The 19215-nt window shown below is 36.6% G+C and overlaps 2 protein-coding genes across 7 annotated transcripts in view; one reads left to right on the forward strand and one right to left on the reverse strand.

The window, feature by feature from the left end:
• The first annotated feature begins 896 nt into the window (after positions 1 to 896).
• On the forward strand, positions 897 to 9430 carry atf7ip2 (activating transcription factor 7 interacting protein 2). Of its 2 annotated transcripts, none has more exons than XM_016488525.1 (13): positions 897 to 1128; positions 1780 to 1871; positions 4204 to 4335; positions 4499 to 4585; positions 4731 to 4810; positions 6587 to 6639; positions 6734 to 6798; positions 7377 to 7416; positions 7506 to 7552; positions 7649 to 7712; positions 7837 to 7895; positions 7983 to 8403; positions 8439 to 9429. In XM_016488525.1, exons 2-12 carry the CDS (start codon positions 1782 to 1784, stop codon positions 8382 to 8384), a joined length of 1119 nt encoding a protein of 372 aa, XP_016344011.1. In that variant the 5' UTR covers positions 897 to 1128; positions 1780 to 1781; the 3' UTR covers positions 8385 to 8403; positions 8439 to 9429. The 2 variants fall into 2 exon arrangements, with proteins under 2 accessions (XP_016344011.1, XP_016344010.1); XM_016488524.1 differs by lacking the exon at positions 897 to 1128 and adding an exon at positions 1183 to 1232 and having other exon boundaries at positions 8439 to 9430.
• A 62-nt stretch (positions 9431 to 9492) lies between these two features.
• emp2 (epithelial membrane protein 2) overlaps positions 9493 to 19215 on the reverse strand; it is a 27083-nt gene continuing 17360 nt past the window's right edge. For 4 of the 5 annotated variants that reach the window (XM_016488529.1, XM_016488528.1, XM_016488527.1 and 1 more), the window contains 4 exons: positions 13908 to 14022; positions 13436 to 13532; positions 13175 to 13315; positions 9493 to 10905 (listed from right to left, as the gene is read on the reverse strand). In XM_016488529.1, the coding sequence (XP_016344015.1) occupies positions 10736 to 10905; positions 13175 to 13315; positions 13436 to 13532; positions 13908 to 13985 (486 nt within the window). In that variant the 5' untranslated portion in view covers positions 13986 to 14022 and the 3' untranslated portion in view covers positions 9493 to 10735. Of the gene's footprint in view, positions 10906 to 13174; positions 13316 to 13435; positions 13533 to 13907; positions 14023 to 15893; positions 15916 to 19215 lie in introns of those variants that run through there. The other variant, XM_016488530.1, reaches the window with a different exon arrangement.

A 19215-nucleotide genomic window follows, 5' to 3' on the forward strand; every position in this document is an offset into this window, starting at 1 on the left:
GTGAAAGCCGATCCGGCGATCCACAGCGTGACGTTGATGTATTTCCTCAGCGACCAGCACGGATCAGCTCTAGGCATGACGAAGTGGATATCGTCCTCTTTTGGAAGGCCAAACAAAGTAGTTTCGCTTCCACAACGAAACACACAGCGCCTTCACGACATGGGGGCGGGCGGCAACAACAATACTACAGGGAGAATAAAAGTTACGCCTTCTTTCTTTGCGTGAACATTTGGGCGCGTTATGCAAATATTCCCAGATAGTGACGTAGACATGTGGGGGCGTGTTAGAACGAGCCGTTTTAGGTAGGCCTGGTTTACTCTTAACTTTTATAAAGAATATCTCTTTGGATTTGAGACTTTAGTCTTTGCAACTTTACAGATCTTCTTTATGCACCAAGAGCTTGTAACACTTCAAAGAGAAAGGAAAAATTTAAATCGCATCATATGACCCCTTTAAAAGAACCGGTTCAAATACTCAGTCACTCCGTGAAAAACTTCTACTCTTTGCAGTAAAGACCGGTCATCACGCGATATATGCTCTCTATACACAATGTTCAGAATGAAATAAGTTCCATTGTAAAATATAACGTTAAAAATGTGTAACTGTATAAATTAAAAGTAATTTGCATTTAAACTGCAATGCTAAATTATTTACAAAAACGTTTTAATTACATTTATTTACAAAAAAAGCTGTCATACAATCATCTTGGTAAAATTTCTATTATTCGACGGCTTTATTATTAGTCGCTCCATCAGTGAAATCCTCGATTGCGAAATGTTCCCTACTATCTGCTCACTCCGGCTCTCAGTTAACATAATTTCGAGTGGGACATGTCAGAAAGACGGTTCATAGTTCATAGTCGGTGAGCTGATGAGTCGAGAACCGCTCTGACCGATACGTTATTAGTCCCATACGTGAACGAATCGCTTAGAACGGTTTTGTGAACCGGTTCAACTAATTCACTAAAAAGATTCGACTCATAAGAACCATTCTTTCACAAAGCGGGCATTGATACCCACTACCTTTCTTGGCGGGACATATTATTTAAAGAAACGGAAATCCCCACTACTAAGCTGACCGGTAGTTACGACGCGTCCGGCATTCTGTTTACGTGAGCAAGCAGTCCAGGTGGGTTGTTTTTAAAACATTTGTATGTCTTTCATTTTGCTGGGAGGACACGCGGGCTTCGTTTGGAATTTGTTACGCGCGTTGTATGGCAAGCGCCAGAGTCAGTGTGTTTTCCAAACGCATTATGCATGCTTGTATGGTGATAGAAAACGTGCTGATTTAGTAAGCAATATGGATTGTACCTTGCTTAAACTTTTCATCGTTTAAATTGTTATTTAATTCTGGATTGTCATCGTCGAATGTAGCTAGCGTTTTAGAGGAAAGGCCATTTACGTTATCATTAATAGTGCAGCGAGAAGCGTCGGTAACGCTTTTTAACCAGAGAGCTTGTTGCCATACTTCCATATTTGCTTGTTGTTGCCATACTTGCACGTAATTTCCGGGTTGTTTGTTTCATTCAGTGTAGATGTGTTTATGTATAAAAAGCACAGGATTGTCTTCGATGACACGCTTTGAGCCAGCTGTCTGTATTATGGCTACGACTGAATCTTGGTTGCTGTTTAATCTGAAAACAAGTAACGTTACAAGTGTTTACATTGAGGGTGCTAAAAGAACTACTGCTGTACTTCATCTCTAATTTGTTTGGTTTTCATCATGAAATGTAACTGCTGATCATTCGAAATGAAATGAGCTTTATTCTCTTCCTCTCAGGTATGAAAAGGTCCAGATATGAGGACGACTCTGCAACATTACACTTGGCTCAAGAAAGTGGGCAGAAGGCGAATAAGCTCCCTCGATCCGAGGCAAGTTTGTCAGTTACATCCCTTGTATGTTTTTCTCCCACAATAATAATGAAATGTAAAAGGATTTGATAAGTCTTTGTAACCTTGGTTTTGAAATGGAAAGACTGTTTTTAATTTTACACCAGGGTTGGCAAAATTCTGAACTCATTCTGTTTCAGATCATGAGCTGTTGTATATGTAAATATGTATTTACTCTCTAAAAAGGGAGTGTTTTTCCTCTATTGAATGGACATTCATTTGAATTAAGTTCACTACTGTCAAAACAATCAGCAAACAGAAATATTTAAAATTCAATACAGCGTCACAAAATGTGCACCAGCCTTTTTCAGGTATATAATATAAAATAAACGTAGACATCTAGGATAAAAAGTAGGGGTGGAACGATACATGTATTCGTACCGAACCGTCACGGTACGGACATCTCGGTTCGGTGCGTGAGGCCTTACAACGAATACAGGCAATGCAACGCTGTTTGATAACCGGCCGCCAGCAGAAGAACAGCGAATGCCATGAGTTGCGCACTTGAAAACAAAGCCCACTAGACAGTGACCATGTGCTGACTCTGAATGCGTCTCTCACAGACTGACAAAGGAGTATACTTTAAAGTCTTGTGCACTCAACTGTTTGCGAAATGGAGCTTTGTGCTCGTGTATCCTACCTCTCTTAGTTTTCATTGTGACAGCTTTTGTAAAATAAAGAAAACAAATAGGATATCGCTTTCTGCCATTTGAGTTTCCTTTTTGTGAACAAATTAAGCCTATCACAAAAATGAACTGAAACTCAGCATATATAGGATACGTTACGTGTCGGAGGTACGTACCGAACCGTGACATCTGTGTACCGTTCCACCCCTAGTAAAAAGCATTCTGGAAAATGTCACGTCATGTGCATATTCTTCTGCCATAGTCCATAAAATTAAAGCTAATTTATTTACAGTTTGTCATTGATATAAAGGTGGTCAGATCTTTTACTGACTGTACACTATTCTACTTATTACATGGCTACTTTTGAAATTGAGTTATTGTATTTTTTTTAAATGTTACAAAGAAGAAAGAAACTCATACAGGTTCATTCACCCCAAAATGAAAATGCTGTCTTAAGCCCTGTTCGCACAGGATTAGTATTATCTGGGGACCTTGTGTGATTTTGAAATCACAAAATTTAAAATTCACCCCCTCCCCCCACATCTGAATTTTGTGTGGTGCATTCGCACGGGATAAGCGAAGCCTGTGATTTTACTCGAATTTACTGACTTACCTCCCGGATACGATGTCAAGGCTTTGAGAGTCCCGTTCTATGGTCCGGTTAGATGGATAAAAAGAAACTAATGTAGTTTCGTGCGCTGTGTCATTTACATTTCACCAGGTTAAAATAATATCTCAAGCTTTATGCTTGATTTATTTGTAACGCATTAACCTCAAAATCTTTTCAGCTTTCTCTTTCTGGCAATTGTATGGTGTAGCAATATAACAGCACCCAAAATACTATCAAACATTCCAACGCAGCTCCATTCTTTGCGAAAGATGGATAAAAAGGCGCACAGGAAACAAAACCCTCAAAATAATATACGATCCGCCAAATGCTGGCCAAATCACAGAGATGCCGATTCGCACGGGACTAATATTATCACAGGACCTTGGTGTTCGGCAAAATATGGTAGGTCATTTGCGGGGGAATTTTTACTTAACAAATTACAGACATGGCCGATTCGCACGGGATTAAGATCACAGACAACCTCCGTAATTATTACAAATGACTGGAGGTCACCAAGTAATACTAATCCTGTGCGAATAGGGCTATATACTCACACATAAGCTGTTCCGAACCTGTATGAGTTTCTTTCTTTTCTATAACATTAAAAAAAAACACACATTTTGAGTAATGTGAGTAACCAAACCGTTAATGGATCCCATTGACTACTATGGAAGTCATAGAGACATAGGGTTTTATAATGGGATTTTTCAATTCATGAGTAAGCCTGTGGTAAACAACGTGACGATACTTTGACGTTTTGTTCTCCAATGTAAATTACACGCATCCATCCAAAACACAAATTTTGAAGCAGTCATGTTCGTTGTTGTTTTTAATAAGTAACTAGATAAGAATGTTGGCAGTGTAAGTGTGTGCAATTTATATTGTGATTGGCCTTGCAGCCAAACAAAACATGCAAAAAATTTGAGTATTAATTTACATGTTCTTGATCTGCAATCCATGTATGTGTTACCTCAATTTAAATTCAATATTGAATGGTGTACAAACCAGCTGTACACTTGTGTGTATATTTCCAGAACTGCATATGATCTCACCCCATTCGTAACCTGTTTATTGATAGATTGAAAAGATTATTTCAGATAAGGTTGTGACCGCAGTCGAGCAGTCTGACTACAAGATGAAGAATCTGATGGAGAGAATCGGTGAGGTGAATGGTGAACCCAGATATGATGCTAGAATCAAGAATCTTGACGTAAGTGACCAGCTTTCCCATTTCTGTGGACTTTAGTATACTAATATAAATAAATATATATTTATATACTAATCCATATTACTGTAGTGCCCTGTTGGGCCAGTATATTATAACCACCATACACATTTTCTATGTTAAATCCGTTTTTTGGTTTTTTTTGCAGGCTCATGTAAGGAAAATAAAACGAAGGGGAGATGCAGTATTTGCATATATCAGAAAGTTCAGATCTTTAGGGATTTCTCAGAGTCAGGTATGAGCTAGATGATGAGATTTTTTATTTTTTTTTGTAGAACCAAGGTTTGACAATGATAATACTAAGACATTTATAAAGCTGACTTCTATTGTTGTTATTATGCGTAACTCCTCACTGTTGTGTTTTTCGATCTTCTTAACAGTCTCCTCCTTCTGTAAGTCCTCCTCCTGTGCAGCCCCAGCGATGCATCTCTCCAGCGGAACCAAAAACCGATATATCCAGGTATTCTAAAGTAGGCCTATTTTAGACCTATAACAAACTTCATTCATAATACATCACTGGCACCAATAAAGTAAAATATTGCCTTTGAAGGGGCTTTCGGTGTTAATTTAGCTGTGGATCTGTATACGCTTTAATGCTGCAGACTGATGGAACTTGAAAATGATGCAGAAGCAGTGAGCCTGCTGTTTGAATGACAATCACTAAAATATTCCATTTACTGTTTAATCAGAAGATATTCTAATAGAATGATCAAAGTTAAATCATCTCAGCAGTCCCCCTGTGGTCCTTTTTCTTTTCGGTGGGTTGTTTTTAATTCAGTAATGATTCAAGGCTGCAGTCTTGGCACCTTTCCATTTCTTTTCTTTCCCTGAGGCATTTCTTCACTTTCATGTGTGGCTGTTGTAGCCTTATAAACTAGCGTGCTTCACTGAAGAGGCGTTCATTGCTGCTTAATGTTTGTGTTCCAAGGCCAACGAAGCATACTTGTTCAAACCAATGATTACAGCTATTTGTTATCCTAGCCATCTGCTTAATTGTTGAATTACCGCAATCACAATTCACTGTAAGAACTCAAATGGCTTTTCTGTCCCCAAATTGCCTTACAGTGATTTAAATGTGATTTCATTTTAATTTTTAATAATAAAACCAGCCCAAACATTGCTCTGTTAGATTGATCTGCTAGAGATGCAGCAATATTAATGGAGTCCCGTTATGATTTTTTTTTACATTTACTTCCTTTACTAGTGTGTAATGTTGTTTTGCATGAAAAAGATCAGCAAAGTCCACTCCAATAGGAGTTATTCTCCATATCAGTAAGCACTCTTTCTGAACTCCCTCAAACACTTTGAGTATAGTCCTGAGTTTTCCACCGGGAATTTATATGTCACAATATCCCTCATTTAAATAATTCCCACCCAGGGCATACATCAGAAGATAAGAGGGAGCGAGGCCTGGTTGATTTGCGTTAGTTGTGTGTTATCACCATGTCCAAGAGACGCTGTTTCACAGATCTAATATACTGATACATGTGCGGCTGTTTATGTTCACAGACATAAACTGACTGTGTTTATGTGAACTTGTGTGTGCATTTCACAGTTGATGTGAAGTTGACATTCTCAGGACACCTGAGATTTATATTACGTCTTGTAAAAAGGGGCATAATAGGACCTCTTAAAAGTATGACCTATATCATTAAGCCAATATTACAATTGAGACCGTTAAAACACTTAGAAATAAAATGTTGTTTTAAATGTTATACAAGTGAATTTAGTCATTATAACATTATAATCTATAGCAGCGGTGGCGAACCCCGGTCCTGGAGAGCCGCAGCCCTGCAGAGTAGAGCTCCAACCCTAATTACAACACACCTGCCTGTAGCTTTCTAGTAACCCTTCAGACCTTGATTAGCTTGTTCAGGTGTGTTTGATTAGGGTTGAAGCTAAACTCTGCAGGGCTGCGGCTCTCCAGGACTGACGTTCGCGACCCCTGATCTATAGTATGAAAAATGGACATTATATTTTTTGAGTTGCTATATATATATTATATATATATCTTTTTTTTTTTTAACTGTGCTATTAAATTAGTGTTTTTAAAGATTAATTTTAAGTGAGCATTGGGAGATCAAATTGTAAAAAAGGCATTTGTGAATGGACAATTAATATCCAAAACAAATATTTTATTTCATTATTTTTAATGTTATTTCATTTAAATGTCTTGTTGGAGTGCAGAATGCTGATTTTTTTTTGTTGTTTTTTTTTGTTTGTTTTTTTAAACCAGAAGTTCAGTCAATGGAGGGTGTTTCAGTGACAACGCTTCAGTGTCATCAGCAGGTCTCGTTGCTATTTTCATTATTTATTCTAACTTCAGCGATGTCAAATGTGTATATACTGTGACGTAATAAAATGATTGTTTTTGCACTAACAGACAATGATTGTGAGATGACCACATTGAGACGACCAAAGAAAGGGTTTTGGCAGAGTTTGGAAAAGGTTTCTTTCGATGTCTCATCATTATCAATCATTATTTGGCTTTTGTTTATTCTTGGAATATTTGTATTTTTATAGTTTTGTAATATGTGGCTCATGTGATAACATGATCAGCCTTTACTGGGGACTATAGATTACCATGGTTCATATATGTGACCCTGGACCACAAAACCAGTCATAAGGGTCATATAAATATGCTTTCCATTGGTGTATGGTTTGTTAGGATAGGACAATATTTAGCCGAGATACAACTTTGAAAATCTGAGGGTGCAAAAAAAATCTAAATATTGAGAAAATCGCCTTTAAAGTTGTCCAAATTAAGTCCTTAGCAATGCATATTACTAATCAAAAATTAAGTTTAGATATATTTACGGTAGGAAATTTACTAAATATCTTCATGGAACATAATCTTTACTTAATATCCTAATGATTTTTGGCATAAAAGAAAAATCGATAATTTTGACCCATACAATGTATTTTTGGCTATTGCTACAAATATACCCCAGCGACTTAAGACTGGTTTTGTGCTCCAGGGTCACATATCTACTTCAAAAGGAAAAAATGTTCTCTTTTCATTTTAGCGGTCTAAGAATCAGGTTGTTGACCTTACGGAAGACAGAGGTATTTGATCTTGAATAAAATGATGTTATAAAAAATGCGCTGTTGTATAGACTGTATGGTGGGCATGATGTGTTTTTGTTCTGGTTCAGCAGCCAGACTGAATGAAGAGAGCCTGGTTACCCAACCATCAGATCAGGTATGCCATCATCCTCTCACTCAGGTTTCTCTCATTCTAGATGTGCATTTTCAGACTGTTTCATAGCCGTTTTATTTGCACATTTGTGCTGTGCAGAAATCGGAACCTTCAAAACGGGAACAATCAAATCCCTCAAGTACACCACCTATAGCCATTAAAGGTATGATGCCATTGAATTTGTCTAGTTTGTTTTTGTTATTTTCTTTTTTTCAAAAATTATGGTTAATTCAAGACATAAACAATTCTTTAAGTCTTGTTTTAATGTCATTTTATTTAATGAACAGAAGAAAAACAAAATGTAACGGAGGAGGACCGTGTCAGTTCTTCAGTACAGTTGGAAGAGGTATGCTAATGTTTTGTATGTGCTACTACATCGACAAGTTTATATCAAAACAGCCTTAACATTTCGGTTTCTACCTTTCCTTCATAGGAGGACTGGCACTCCAAACTCCATCCGTTCCCAGAGACTCCGTTTCCCAAAGAGCTTCCGGTTGTAGCTGCAACTTACAACTTGCCCCAGAAGCCAGTGGTGAAACTAGCTCGGATTGGAAGCGCACAAGAACTAGGCATCGCGTGGACCGTGGATCAGAAAGATCCCCATGTAGCAGAGATGAATTGCTACTACATTTACGTTTCCCACGAACACAAAAGCGGCACTTTTTCAGGATGGAAGTGCCTTGGAGAGATCAAAGCCATGCCTCTTCCTATGGCCTGCAAGGTGTCCGACTGCAAAGGAGATAAACGACTGTGCTTTATCGTTGTGGGGAAGGATATATTTGGCCGTTATGGGACGTACAGTGACATACGCACTGTGGCATCAGGACAAATATGATTTGGGCGACATTTCTCCAGTGTGTTGAAACTTCTGTTCGTATAAGGTTTGAAGGAGTATGAATGTGACTCTTTATACTAGAATTTCGAGTATTTAAGATTTGAATTTCTTAAAAGATGTTAAGTTGGGTACAAATAAAGTTAAAGCTGCTGTTTTTACCTCCATTTTTGTATTTCTAGTTTTTTTCTTTCTCTGAAGAATTTTTTTTTGTTGTTTTTTAGTATCAGAACGTCATTCCACTTATATGAATCACACTAACACAAAAGTATTAAAGGAACTGCTGTCTTGTATTGTTTTTATTGGTTATAAAGTTACAAACTGATTTCATTTGTCTCTGGTCTTCATAATATGAGGTCTTCAGTGGTTTGAGTCAACAAAGCAATCACTAGCCATAATAGACAGTGATCTAATGTAAGCAGCAGAAAACATTTCAGACGTTTGTTTCAAATGGAAATATAACATTATATCAGTCATTCTCAAAAATCATGACTTCTGACTTACAAATGTTAAAGTTATGAATTCAGTTCAGTTCCATTTTCTGCCATAAAAGATGATGGTAGTTGTTTATTATCTTCATTTTTTACTTGACATTTTTTACATTTCACAGATGAAGCAAGTTTTGTAACAATTGTGACATTAGATACATTTTCTTAAAATAGTGTCAATAGCATCTGAAAGCAGACCAAATTACAATGATATTTTTCAGTAATTATTCACACAGTTGTTTACACAAACATAAAAAAAGGTTACACCAATAACGTAAATGAAGTGGGCAAAAAGGTACATTTATACCTTAATATTTTGAAATGGGGAATTGTCTGAACACATTTGAGCAGCCTCGCCTTCTGTTGAATGTTAAGCTTCAAAGTACTGTTCCACAACAATTTCATTTTGAGAACACTTATTTCCAACACTGAATGAAATTAAAATGTTCCACTAGATTATTATTATTAGTGACTTTGTTTTGAACACTTTGTATCTTGCATTAATGCTTAATAATGCTCAATATAGTCAAACGATTGCTTTATGACAAAATAAAGCATATGTAATATTTTGGCAAATTTATTTTGCATGTTTTTTTTTACATTTGACATTTTTTCATGACTAAAATGCCTCCAATCATATTTACTGCCATATTTTGAGATTGATCCAACAGTATTTGCTGTACATCAGAACAGGAAGAGTCACAAACCGTCCGTTAATGTAAAATACATTTATTTGATTTAAAAAAAAAAAGAACAATATTGAGCCCTTGGTGGGGATCAGTCTCCAGAAACAGACCTGACCTGAACAACTCAGCAGACATTTAAACACAAAGCTGCCATTGTGGTTTCCTTCCGATTACAAAAGCCTTCACTAATATTCATTAAAACCTTCTGAAAATTAAGCATTATACAAACACGTTCAGGCCTGTTGATATAATACTTCCTTACAAAAATATTAACGGCAACAATGCAGTTAGTCTTAATAAATACAGCTTAACTTCACTTTCACCTAAATAATATTAGCTAATTGCTTCTTATTACATGGCAGATTTAAGGACGAAATGATTACACAAGGAAAACTGAAACCATTGGTGTGCTTCTCCAACACCATCATCTTAAGGTTATTTGCATGAATATGACATAAATCTCAAGTGCCCTAATCAAACAGAATGACTAAAAGAACTACAAATCTGTACTTTTGTTAATAGTGATTTCAAATTGAATGCTGCAAACAAATACAAAAACATGCAATGTAATTAGTCAACACTAAAAGACTATTTTACAAAAAAAAAAAAAAAAACCTACACACGAGAACACATCGTGCCACTAATATTGATAATTTGTTCAGCTTCAAGTATGATATAGTGCTCAGCAAACTGGCAGCACAATATTTCATTCAGATTTAGTTTTGAATGACTTTTTCCCCAGGCACATATAATGACCAGGAAACATCACACTAGCATGTTATTTACCACACACTAAGTGTTACATAGAAGGCCAATTTCACATCATGCATTGTGTATGAATACATGTTGAGCCCATAGTGGTTCCACGTTATAAATATGTCCTATTATATCTCCCACTCTTGTCTTTTTTTCCACGCCCTATTTTACCTCTCTAAATGACAGCACTTCTTTTACTGGGCAGGTAGAGCTAAATTATACACAACAAGGTTAAAAAATGTGACATACTATGAATAAAATCTAATTAAGTTTCCAGTATGCAGTGATTAATATTATAAGATCATCTACTTCATTCTAACTTTGGCAAGTATTTAATCTACATATAAAAACAAGTATCATTACAAATAAAGTCTCTTGGCTAAGGCTGTAGCTAGTGGCAGCTAGTGAGGTGGTGTGTTGTGCTTTATTTGCGTTTTCTTAGCACTAGATACATCAAGCCGCTCAGCAGCGTCATGGGGAACGCGACCCAGGCCACGACAAAGGAGTATCCGTAGTCTCCATTCTTAAAATGCTTCTCTTTGAAGCTTAAGTGCTCTGCTGTGTAGATGGATGCGCCGGTCATCACACAGAAAGCTGTGGAAGAAAAAAAAAGGGCAATTTACAGTTGGTTGGTAGTATTTAAAGGGATAGTTCACCCAGAAATGAAAATTTTGTCATTAATTACTCTCCCTCATGTTGTTCCAAACCCATAAGACCTTTGTTCATCTTCAGAACACAAATTAAGATATTTTTGATGAAATCTGAGAGCTCTCTGACCCTCCATAGACAGCAATGCAACTGACATGTTCAAGACCCATCATTAAAATAGTCCATGTGAAACCAGTGGTTCAAACTGTAATTTTATGAAGCTACAAAAAATACTTTTGTGTGCAAAGAAAACAAAAATAAAGCCTTCATTCAACAATTTCTTCTCTTCAACGTCAGTCTTCGACGCGCTTTCAGGAAAGTAACGCTGAAGTCAGAAGTCAGCGTTCCGAGATAGAACGTCCATCTCTCTTAGTTCATCGTCTGTATATTCCAGTGCTATCTCACGACCAATTCGTATGTATTTTACGATGTGGCTAATTCGTACGAATTTGTACGACCTCACTCGTACGATTTTGTACAATTTGTCTACACCCCAGTGGGTTTATGGGCGGGGTTAGGTGTACGTCATTCTTACTAATTCATACGAATTGTGCAACTTGTAAAATACGTACGATTTAGCAAAAATCGCATGAATTTGTACGAGTGAGGTCGTACGAATTCGAACGAATTAGCCACCTCGGAAAATATGTACAAATTGCCGTGAGATCGGGCTGTATATTCTGGTTCGAATAAGTAAGGCTGGGTAAAAAATTGCAAGTCATCCTCTCTGTTGAAATCTTCAGACATGTTTACGAATGATGATGTTTGCGTGCATCTTCCTCTGCTTGTAAACTGAACGGCGGTTCCTGCATCAGCAGCACCACACGCATGCGTCATGGTACTCTCGTGAATGCGCAGCGGAGAATGACACAGAAGAGAAGAAATTGTTGAATAAAGTTGTTATTTTATTTTTCTCACAAAAAGTATTCTCGTAGCTTCATAAAATTACGATCGAACCACTGATGTCACATGGACTATTTTAAGGATGTCCTAGCTACCTTTCTGGGCCTTGAACGTAGTAGTGCCCTTGCTGTCTATGAAGGGTAAGAAAACTCTTGGATTTAATCAAAAATATCTTAATTTGTGTTCCGAAGATGAACGAAGGTCTTACTTACTTAAGGTGAGTAATTAATGACAGAATTTTCATTTTTGGGTGAACTATACCTTTAACACAGCACAGGCTATTACTTGACAGATAAAGATTCAACATTCAACAAACAATACAATAAATACAAACATATTATGAAATTAAACTTTTTGTAAACACAAAAGATTTTCTAAAGGAATAGTTTACCCAAAAATACAAATCTGAGGTCATCCCAGATGAGTTTGTTTCCTTGTTGGAACAGATTTGGAGAAATGTAGCATTACATCAGTTGCTCACCAATGGATCCTCTGTAGTTAATGGGTGCCGTCAGAATGAGAGTCCAAACAGCTGATAAAATCTTCACAACAATCCTCAAGTAATCCACACAACTCCAGTTCATCAATTAACTGCTTGTGAAGTGAAAAGCTGTTTGTTTGAAACAAAATCATCAAGGTGTTTTAACGTTAATCCGTTTTAATGATCACCTGTTGTCCTCTAACATCACAGTCCATCTACATATTTGTTTAAAACTGTTTTTGACTATTTTCGTTATGAATACAGGACTCACGTTTTAGCTAGAAGAAACGTTTTGAAGTGGAAAAACGACTAAAATAATGGAGTCGTTTCGGATTTCGCTTCACAAGACATTAAGTGATAGACTGGAGTGGTGTGAATTACTTGTGGATTATAGTGATATTTTTATAAGCTGTTTGGACTCTCATTCTGACGGCCCCCATTCACTGCAGAGGATCCATTAGTGAGCAACTGATGTAATGCTAAATTTCTCCAATTCTGATCTGAAGAAGAAACAAAATCATCTACGTCTTGGATGATCTGAGGGTGAGTAAAATTTCAGTTTTGCATTAACTATTTCTTTAGATGTACATGTGATTAAAAATGGTAAAGATTTTCCATCTTACAAAATAAGTCCTTCAAAACTGGGTCAATTTGCATACTAGAAAGATGGCATGAAAATAACAGTACAAATACTTCAAGGTGCTTCAAGACCCCTCTTGACCTATGATTTTGCGTAATGAATGATTTTCTTTGCACAGTACATAGGCAATAAGGAACGGCAATTGTGCTGCTAACAATGATTAGAAATATATACTGTGGGCATGAACTCACCAGACAAGAGCTGGATGATGGCCGTGAAGACAAATCTCTCGCCCTGCTTCAGACGGAAGAGCTGAAGGATGAAGACAAAGAAACCCACACAGCACAAGATCGTGGCCAGTATCATGGTGGCCTGGACAGTCTGAAGATAGGCTAATAAAGAGGAAGAGAACATGACACAAGGTTTATTTATGTATGTGTAAACATACCTGGCAATAAAGCTCATTCTGATTCTGATTCTGATTCTTAGATTGTATGATATTCAAGGCTTACCTGCATCAGAGGTTGCACTGTTCGGTATATCATAACAGCCTGTGGAGTTGCAGTGATACCAGAGATCTAAGGTGTAATCCTCCCAAACCCACCATACCTTGAAAAGATGGAGAATATATATTGACAGAATATAAACTCAGAGAAAAAATGTCCTTTTTCATGATACTGTGTTTTAAAGATCATTTTGTAAAATCCAAATAAGCTTTGCAGATTTTTATTAGAAAGTATATAATATACATACATATATAGAAAAGTGTATTTCTTAAATAAAATGAATACAATTATTATAGCAGTACATTTTACAGTATGCGCTGCTGTAGATCAATAGATTATTTGAGGTTAACCTTATCAGAAATGGTGCTCGATGTGTTAAGCTGGGTTTTTGCTGAAATCCCTAACAATAACACTGAGCAGTAACAGTGCTTATAGCAGACTAATAATAAAAAAAAAAGACTGAAGAAGATCAACTTACATTTCTGATGGTTGCTATGAAGAGTAGTATTGCTGAGGTGATGTGGAAGAGGACGATGGAGGCCAAAATAATCAACATAGCTGATGGTGGAACAGAAAATCAAAAGCAGGAGAATCTGGAGGGGAAAAGGAAGATACAAGAATGTTATAAAAATCCTGTTAAATGAATACAAAGCTGAGACTGAGAACGGGAACTGTTGTTTTCTGCTTCTCTTGGTGGGAAAATCACCATGTGCCCATCTGAACAACCTACTCTTATTCTGCACTTTGACCTTGGAAGTATTTTTCCACAAGTATTTTTTTTTTTTTCACCAATGACAAGAAATCAAAAGATAAACATTATTTTTAAATTATTTGGTAACACTTTACAATAAGGTTCCTGTTAACTTAAATACATTACATGAGTTAAGAATGACAAATACCCCCAAAGCATGCATGTAACAATCTTAGTTTATGTAAATTTGAAATTATTACCAATAATACCAGAATCTGTTAACATGACCTGAGTTAACATGAATTAACAATGAACAGATGTATTTTGTATTAATGTTAACAAAGATGAATAAATACTTATGCATTGTTCATTTTAAAATAATATCCATTAATACATTAACTAACATTAACTAATGGGATATTACTGTAAAGTGTTAGCAATTAATTATATTATTAGTTACCTATTTCTGTTTTGCATATGATAAACCTTGCACCAATAATGCAGCAAATTAAGATCAAATAAATGTCACACAGATTTAAACATGCAAAACAATACAAACCATTTTATATTAAGCTATATTTATGATTTTGTCCGATTTTATTGATCATTCAAGTAGATAGGAGGCAAGTCTAAAACCTCACATGCTTTGCTGAAAAATGCAGTCAGCTTCTGCTTACATCACACACATGAGCCTCAGAGTCCGCTGCTAATTTAGCTTCCCATGATTCACTGTACTATGGCCACATACAGACAGCCTATACATCTCAGCCTGCACCACAGCTGCTCCGAGCCATTTATGAATGGCTTTTTTTCCTCATTCACCTTGTATAGTGGGTGTAAGTTTATACTGGAGGTATGAAACCCATTTTTTGCTCTGAAGTGCTTTAATGCTCAGTACTTGAGGATACAATAAATTTTAAAAAAGACACCCCTAAGAACTATATCACCTCAGCACTATGTCTGTAAAATACATGTCGCAAAAACCATATGTGGTGAACAGGGTTTTATCTATTTGCTAGGATACAAAATCCTTTACATAATTTTATTTGAGACACTTAGCAATGTTAACTAGATACACAAACAGAATTGTAAACTCTAAAATACAAGACTAGTTTACGCAAGGCTTACTGCAGCAGGAACAGATGTATGACTGAAGGATTTAACAGATGTAGTGTCCAGAAAATATAACCAAAATCTCTGGGTTTTATCTTGGTAATAAAAAAGGATACAGAAGGAGGTAAATGAGCATAGTGAAAGAAAACAATGATATAATCAGCAGTTAAAGATGACGTTTTCCTCCTTTAAAGTCTTCCTCATTTAATCTGTTTCCTTATTATACAGCTTATACACAACCAGATCATCAATAACTACCATCTTAATTAAGATGAAGCTGTTTTGCTCCAGGTGTATGAATCTAACCTGAGGTGGCGCCATTGAGCCAAGATGTGAAAACTCTCCACAATTATCAAGAAGCATCAAGTGGGGAATATTTATTTATTTATCTGAAATCCCCACTCACAACTTGTAGAAAAAACCTGGACCTCCTGCTTAACTTCTCCTTTGGTGTCAAAGACAGGAAGTCATATAGGTTTGGAACAACATGTGGAAGCGTATATAATGGCAGAGTTTTCATTCGTGGGTAAACTGTCTCTTTAAGATGGGATGTGGGAGACAGGGTGTGGCATTTGAGCAATGAAGAGTTTAGGCAGGAAAATGGTAAAAGAATGGAGGGTTTCTGTTTGAGCTTATCTGAAAGAAATCAAAGAAACCTACCGCTCACAACCGAGCCAGAAAGATTCAGCCAACACGGTCATACTAAAAGAGACCCGAGTCGGAAGAGGAAGCCAGCCTTAGTACACAAGGGAGGCACAATGTGGGAGGATACAGGATGACGCTCGTCTAGTAGAAGTTTCTCAGAGCAGTCTCTACAAACACAGGCCTGAAAATCCTCTCTTCACAGTTTCTTCTAAGGTCAGGGAAGGTACTGGGAACAAAATTAAGTGTAGGCATTAATAAAGACTGAGAATGATGGTCAGTAGTGGAAATCCTCTGGAGACCTTCACCCCCTCAGGCTGTACATTAGCTGTCTGTCTCTGTAGAGGGTAAAGTGGGAGGCTGGTCTCATTAAATCGTAGCGTAATCATGTACTCGGTCCACACATGGTCTTGATTTTCTCTTCAGCTGCCTTCCTGTGTTGTCCTAAGGGGCGTAGTCGTAGAGGGCTGGAACGGGAGGAGCCAGGGGAGGAGGAACATGAGACCAAAAAGTCAAAACATGCTGTCCAAAAATCTGTGATCTGAAGTAGGAAATGTATTAATCATGCATTTACAATGAATGGAGACTGAAGCTTTCAAGCTTCAAAAAGGATGCAAAAGCAAAAGAAATCAGGTAGTTATAAAGAAACCAGAAAACTTAACTTTCTTAATTGTGACCCTGGAGCACAAAACCAGTCTTAAGTCGCTGGGGTATATTTTTAGCAATAGCCAAAAATACATTAAAAATTATAGATTTTTCTTTTATGCCAAAAATCATTAGGATATTAAGTAAAGATCATGTTCCATGAAGATATTTAGTAAATTTCCTACCGTAAATATATCAAAACTTAATTTTTGATTAGTAATATGCATTGCTAAGAACTTCATGTGGACAACTTTAAAGACGATTTTATCAGTATTTTGATTTTTTTTTTTGCACCCTCAGAGTCCAGATTTTCAAATAGGCTAGTTGTATCTCGGCCAGATATTGTCCTATCCTAACAAACCATACATTGATGGAAAGCTTATTTATTCAGCTTTCAGATGATGTATAAATCTCAATTTCGAAAAATTGACCCTTATGACTGGTTTTGTGCTCCAGGGTCACAATTAAGGTCTTGAAGTTACTCCTTTATGCATTTTTCATCTGAGACTGTAGCAGTCTGTTAGGATCACTGCATTTCCAAGAGCTGCTAGGCGGCGTCTGTTAATTTGCTGAAATCCATAATGGCGCAAATGTGGCATTTAACACACAGAGAACAAGTGTTTTGATGTTTGTCACTAGCGGCTCTGTAAATGGTGGGAAATTGAGGACGAAAATTCCTGTAGATGGTTAAGAAGTGAGGAAAATGAAACCCTTTGACTAGGCAGAGGCCCACCAAACACAGAATACATGCGGAAGAACATACTGAAAATTGTATGTTGGCTACACAGAGGGATAATCGTCTGTGCACAGTCCCCTCAGGCCTTTCAGGGACAAAAGATCTACTGTAGAGGTTCACGGAGGCCAACGGCAAGCGTGGAATCAGCTTCACGGGTGATTCACTTCCGCCTTCACAGGAACTGTGTACCTGTAACCGTCAAAAGAGGCGATACCGCAACCACACGGGTCTTAAAGGAAAACTCCAAGTTCAGTACAATTTAAGCTCTATCAGCAGCACGTTGATTACCATACATTTTTGAAAAACAATATGCATGTTATATTTAACACATCATTTGTTTACCAACCTTTTCTGTGTAAGTTATAGTGCATTTTATTTCTAAGTTTACATTCCAAAACTCGTCACCATCACAACATAAAGCCTAAAACTTTAAAGGTAACGTAAAAATTGTAATTTAAAGTCTTACAGCTCAAATGTACATGCTTTAACAGAACAATTAATAGAAGTGCTTTTATAAAAATATGTAGTTTATAATTTCACATTTCTGCTTTCAAATCCTTCAAAATTGGCCCGGGGTTACTATCGTTAACAAAAACTAAATTTAAAACTATTAAAACATTGTTGTTATGAAATGAAATGTAATATAAATATAAGAGGAAAAAAACTATACTAGGTGAAAATTAGAAATTACCTCATATATAAAAAGTACAATACCTCATAAATAAAAAGTAAAACTGAACTAAACTAAAATAACAATAAATGTAACCTAAATAGTAATATTACAAAAGCTACTATAAGCTTAAACTTAAACTAAAATTAAACTGAAAATATAAAAATAAAAGCTAATTAAAATATTAATGAAAACTACTATAGTAAATAAATAATACTTAAAATAACACTGCTGAACTTGAATTGAATCTGGTATATTCCTTTAAATGATGGATCTGGATTATGTCTATATAAATGAAACAAGTGAGGGCAGGAAGAGCTGCAAAAACTGAACATACAATCTAGACACCTTGTGTGGCTTTTAAGTGTGGCTAATGAATAAATATGTCATTTCTGTACATCAGATCAATCAGTCAGGCTCAGGACAAATCACAAATCACAGACATCTGTACTACAGCTGCACAAGACAAAAAGAAAAATCTAGAAATCCAGCATTTAGCTCAGCCTTATAATGGGGGCTGAGGCCCCGTCAAAGTTTGCATAGGCTGAAACATGAAAACCCATGAGTGTTTGTCTTGGAAACTTGCTGTGGAGTTTCACTTTGCTATGTACAATACTGCTGGATTATAATGACAGCCATACCTCCCAAGCCTAGAGGTTTCCAGAGAATTTACAAAGCATCATTAGTAAATTAATTGGAGTCAGCGCTTTAAAAGGTAGCAGATAAGCCATGCCGACTTATTTCTGCACTGGGAAATGTCTGCATGAGTGTGTGTGTGTGTGTGTGTGTTTAAACACTATGGAGCCCCTGCTCATTTCCCCTAAGCTTGGTGGAAAACGCTGACTTGAGTCTCACTTTTAATGTCATTTTTTCATAAAAGCCGCAGTCTCCAGCAGACTTCCAAGTCGGCCACTACTGAAAACAGAAACTGCTGTCATGGAACAAATGATTGAGATGAGAAGGAAAGCTTCAATGCCACCCAGCAAAGCTTTGCAGCTTCAATCCATGCAGGGCATGTGTACTGTAAATCATTTATGACCAGGGCTGGATATCGGAACTGATTAGCAGATTTGTTTACATTCTGATTCAATTAAATCTTAAAGGTGCAATAGGTGATTGTCTTCAGAAACATTTTTTGTTATGCTGGTTGAAAGTCTCTTCACATCCCGATAGCAATCATTCAATTAAGTGGTCTAAATGTATTTGTCTGTATTTATATATTCTGTGGAAGGCGTAGGATCAAGAAATGTTCGTCCAATCAAAATGCTCGGTCCGAGCGTTTTAATAAG

The sequence above is a fragment of the Sinocyclocheilus anshuiensis genome, unplaced genomic scaffold (genome assembly GCF_001515605.1).
Source record: "Sinocyclocheilus anshuiensis isolate Anshui unplaced genomic scaffold, SAMN03320099.WGS_v1.1 scaffold461, whole genome shotgun sequence".
Lineage (NCBI taxonomy): Eukaryota > Metazoa > Chordata > Actinopteri > Cypriniformes > Cyprinidae > Sinocyclocheilus > Sinocyclocheilus anshuiensis.

Excerpts from the sequence above, each read along its gene's own strand:
- atf7ip2 (XM_016488524.1), top strand. Across the intron at positions 4,811-6,586 it reads CCAAAAACCGATATATCCAG|AAGTTCAGTCAATGGAGGGT; the intron begins GTATTCTAAAGT and ends TTTTTAAACCAG. Across the intron at positions 7,713-7,836 it reads ACCACCTATAGCCATTAAAG|AAGAAAAACAAAATGTAACG; the intron begins GTATGATGCCAT and ends TTTAATGAACAG.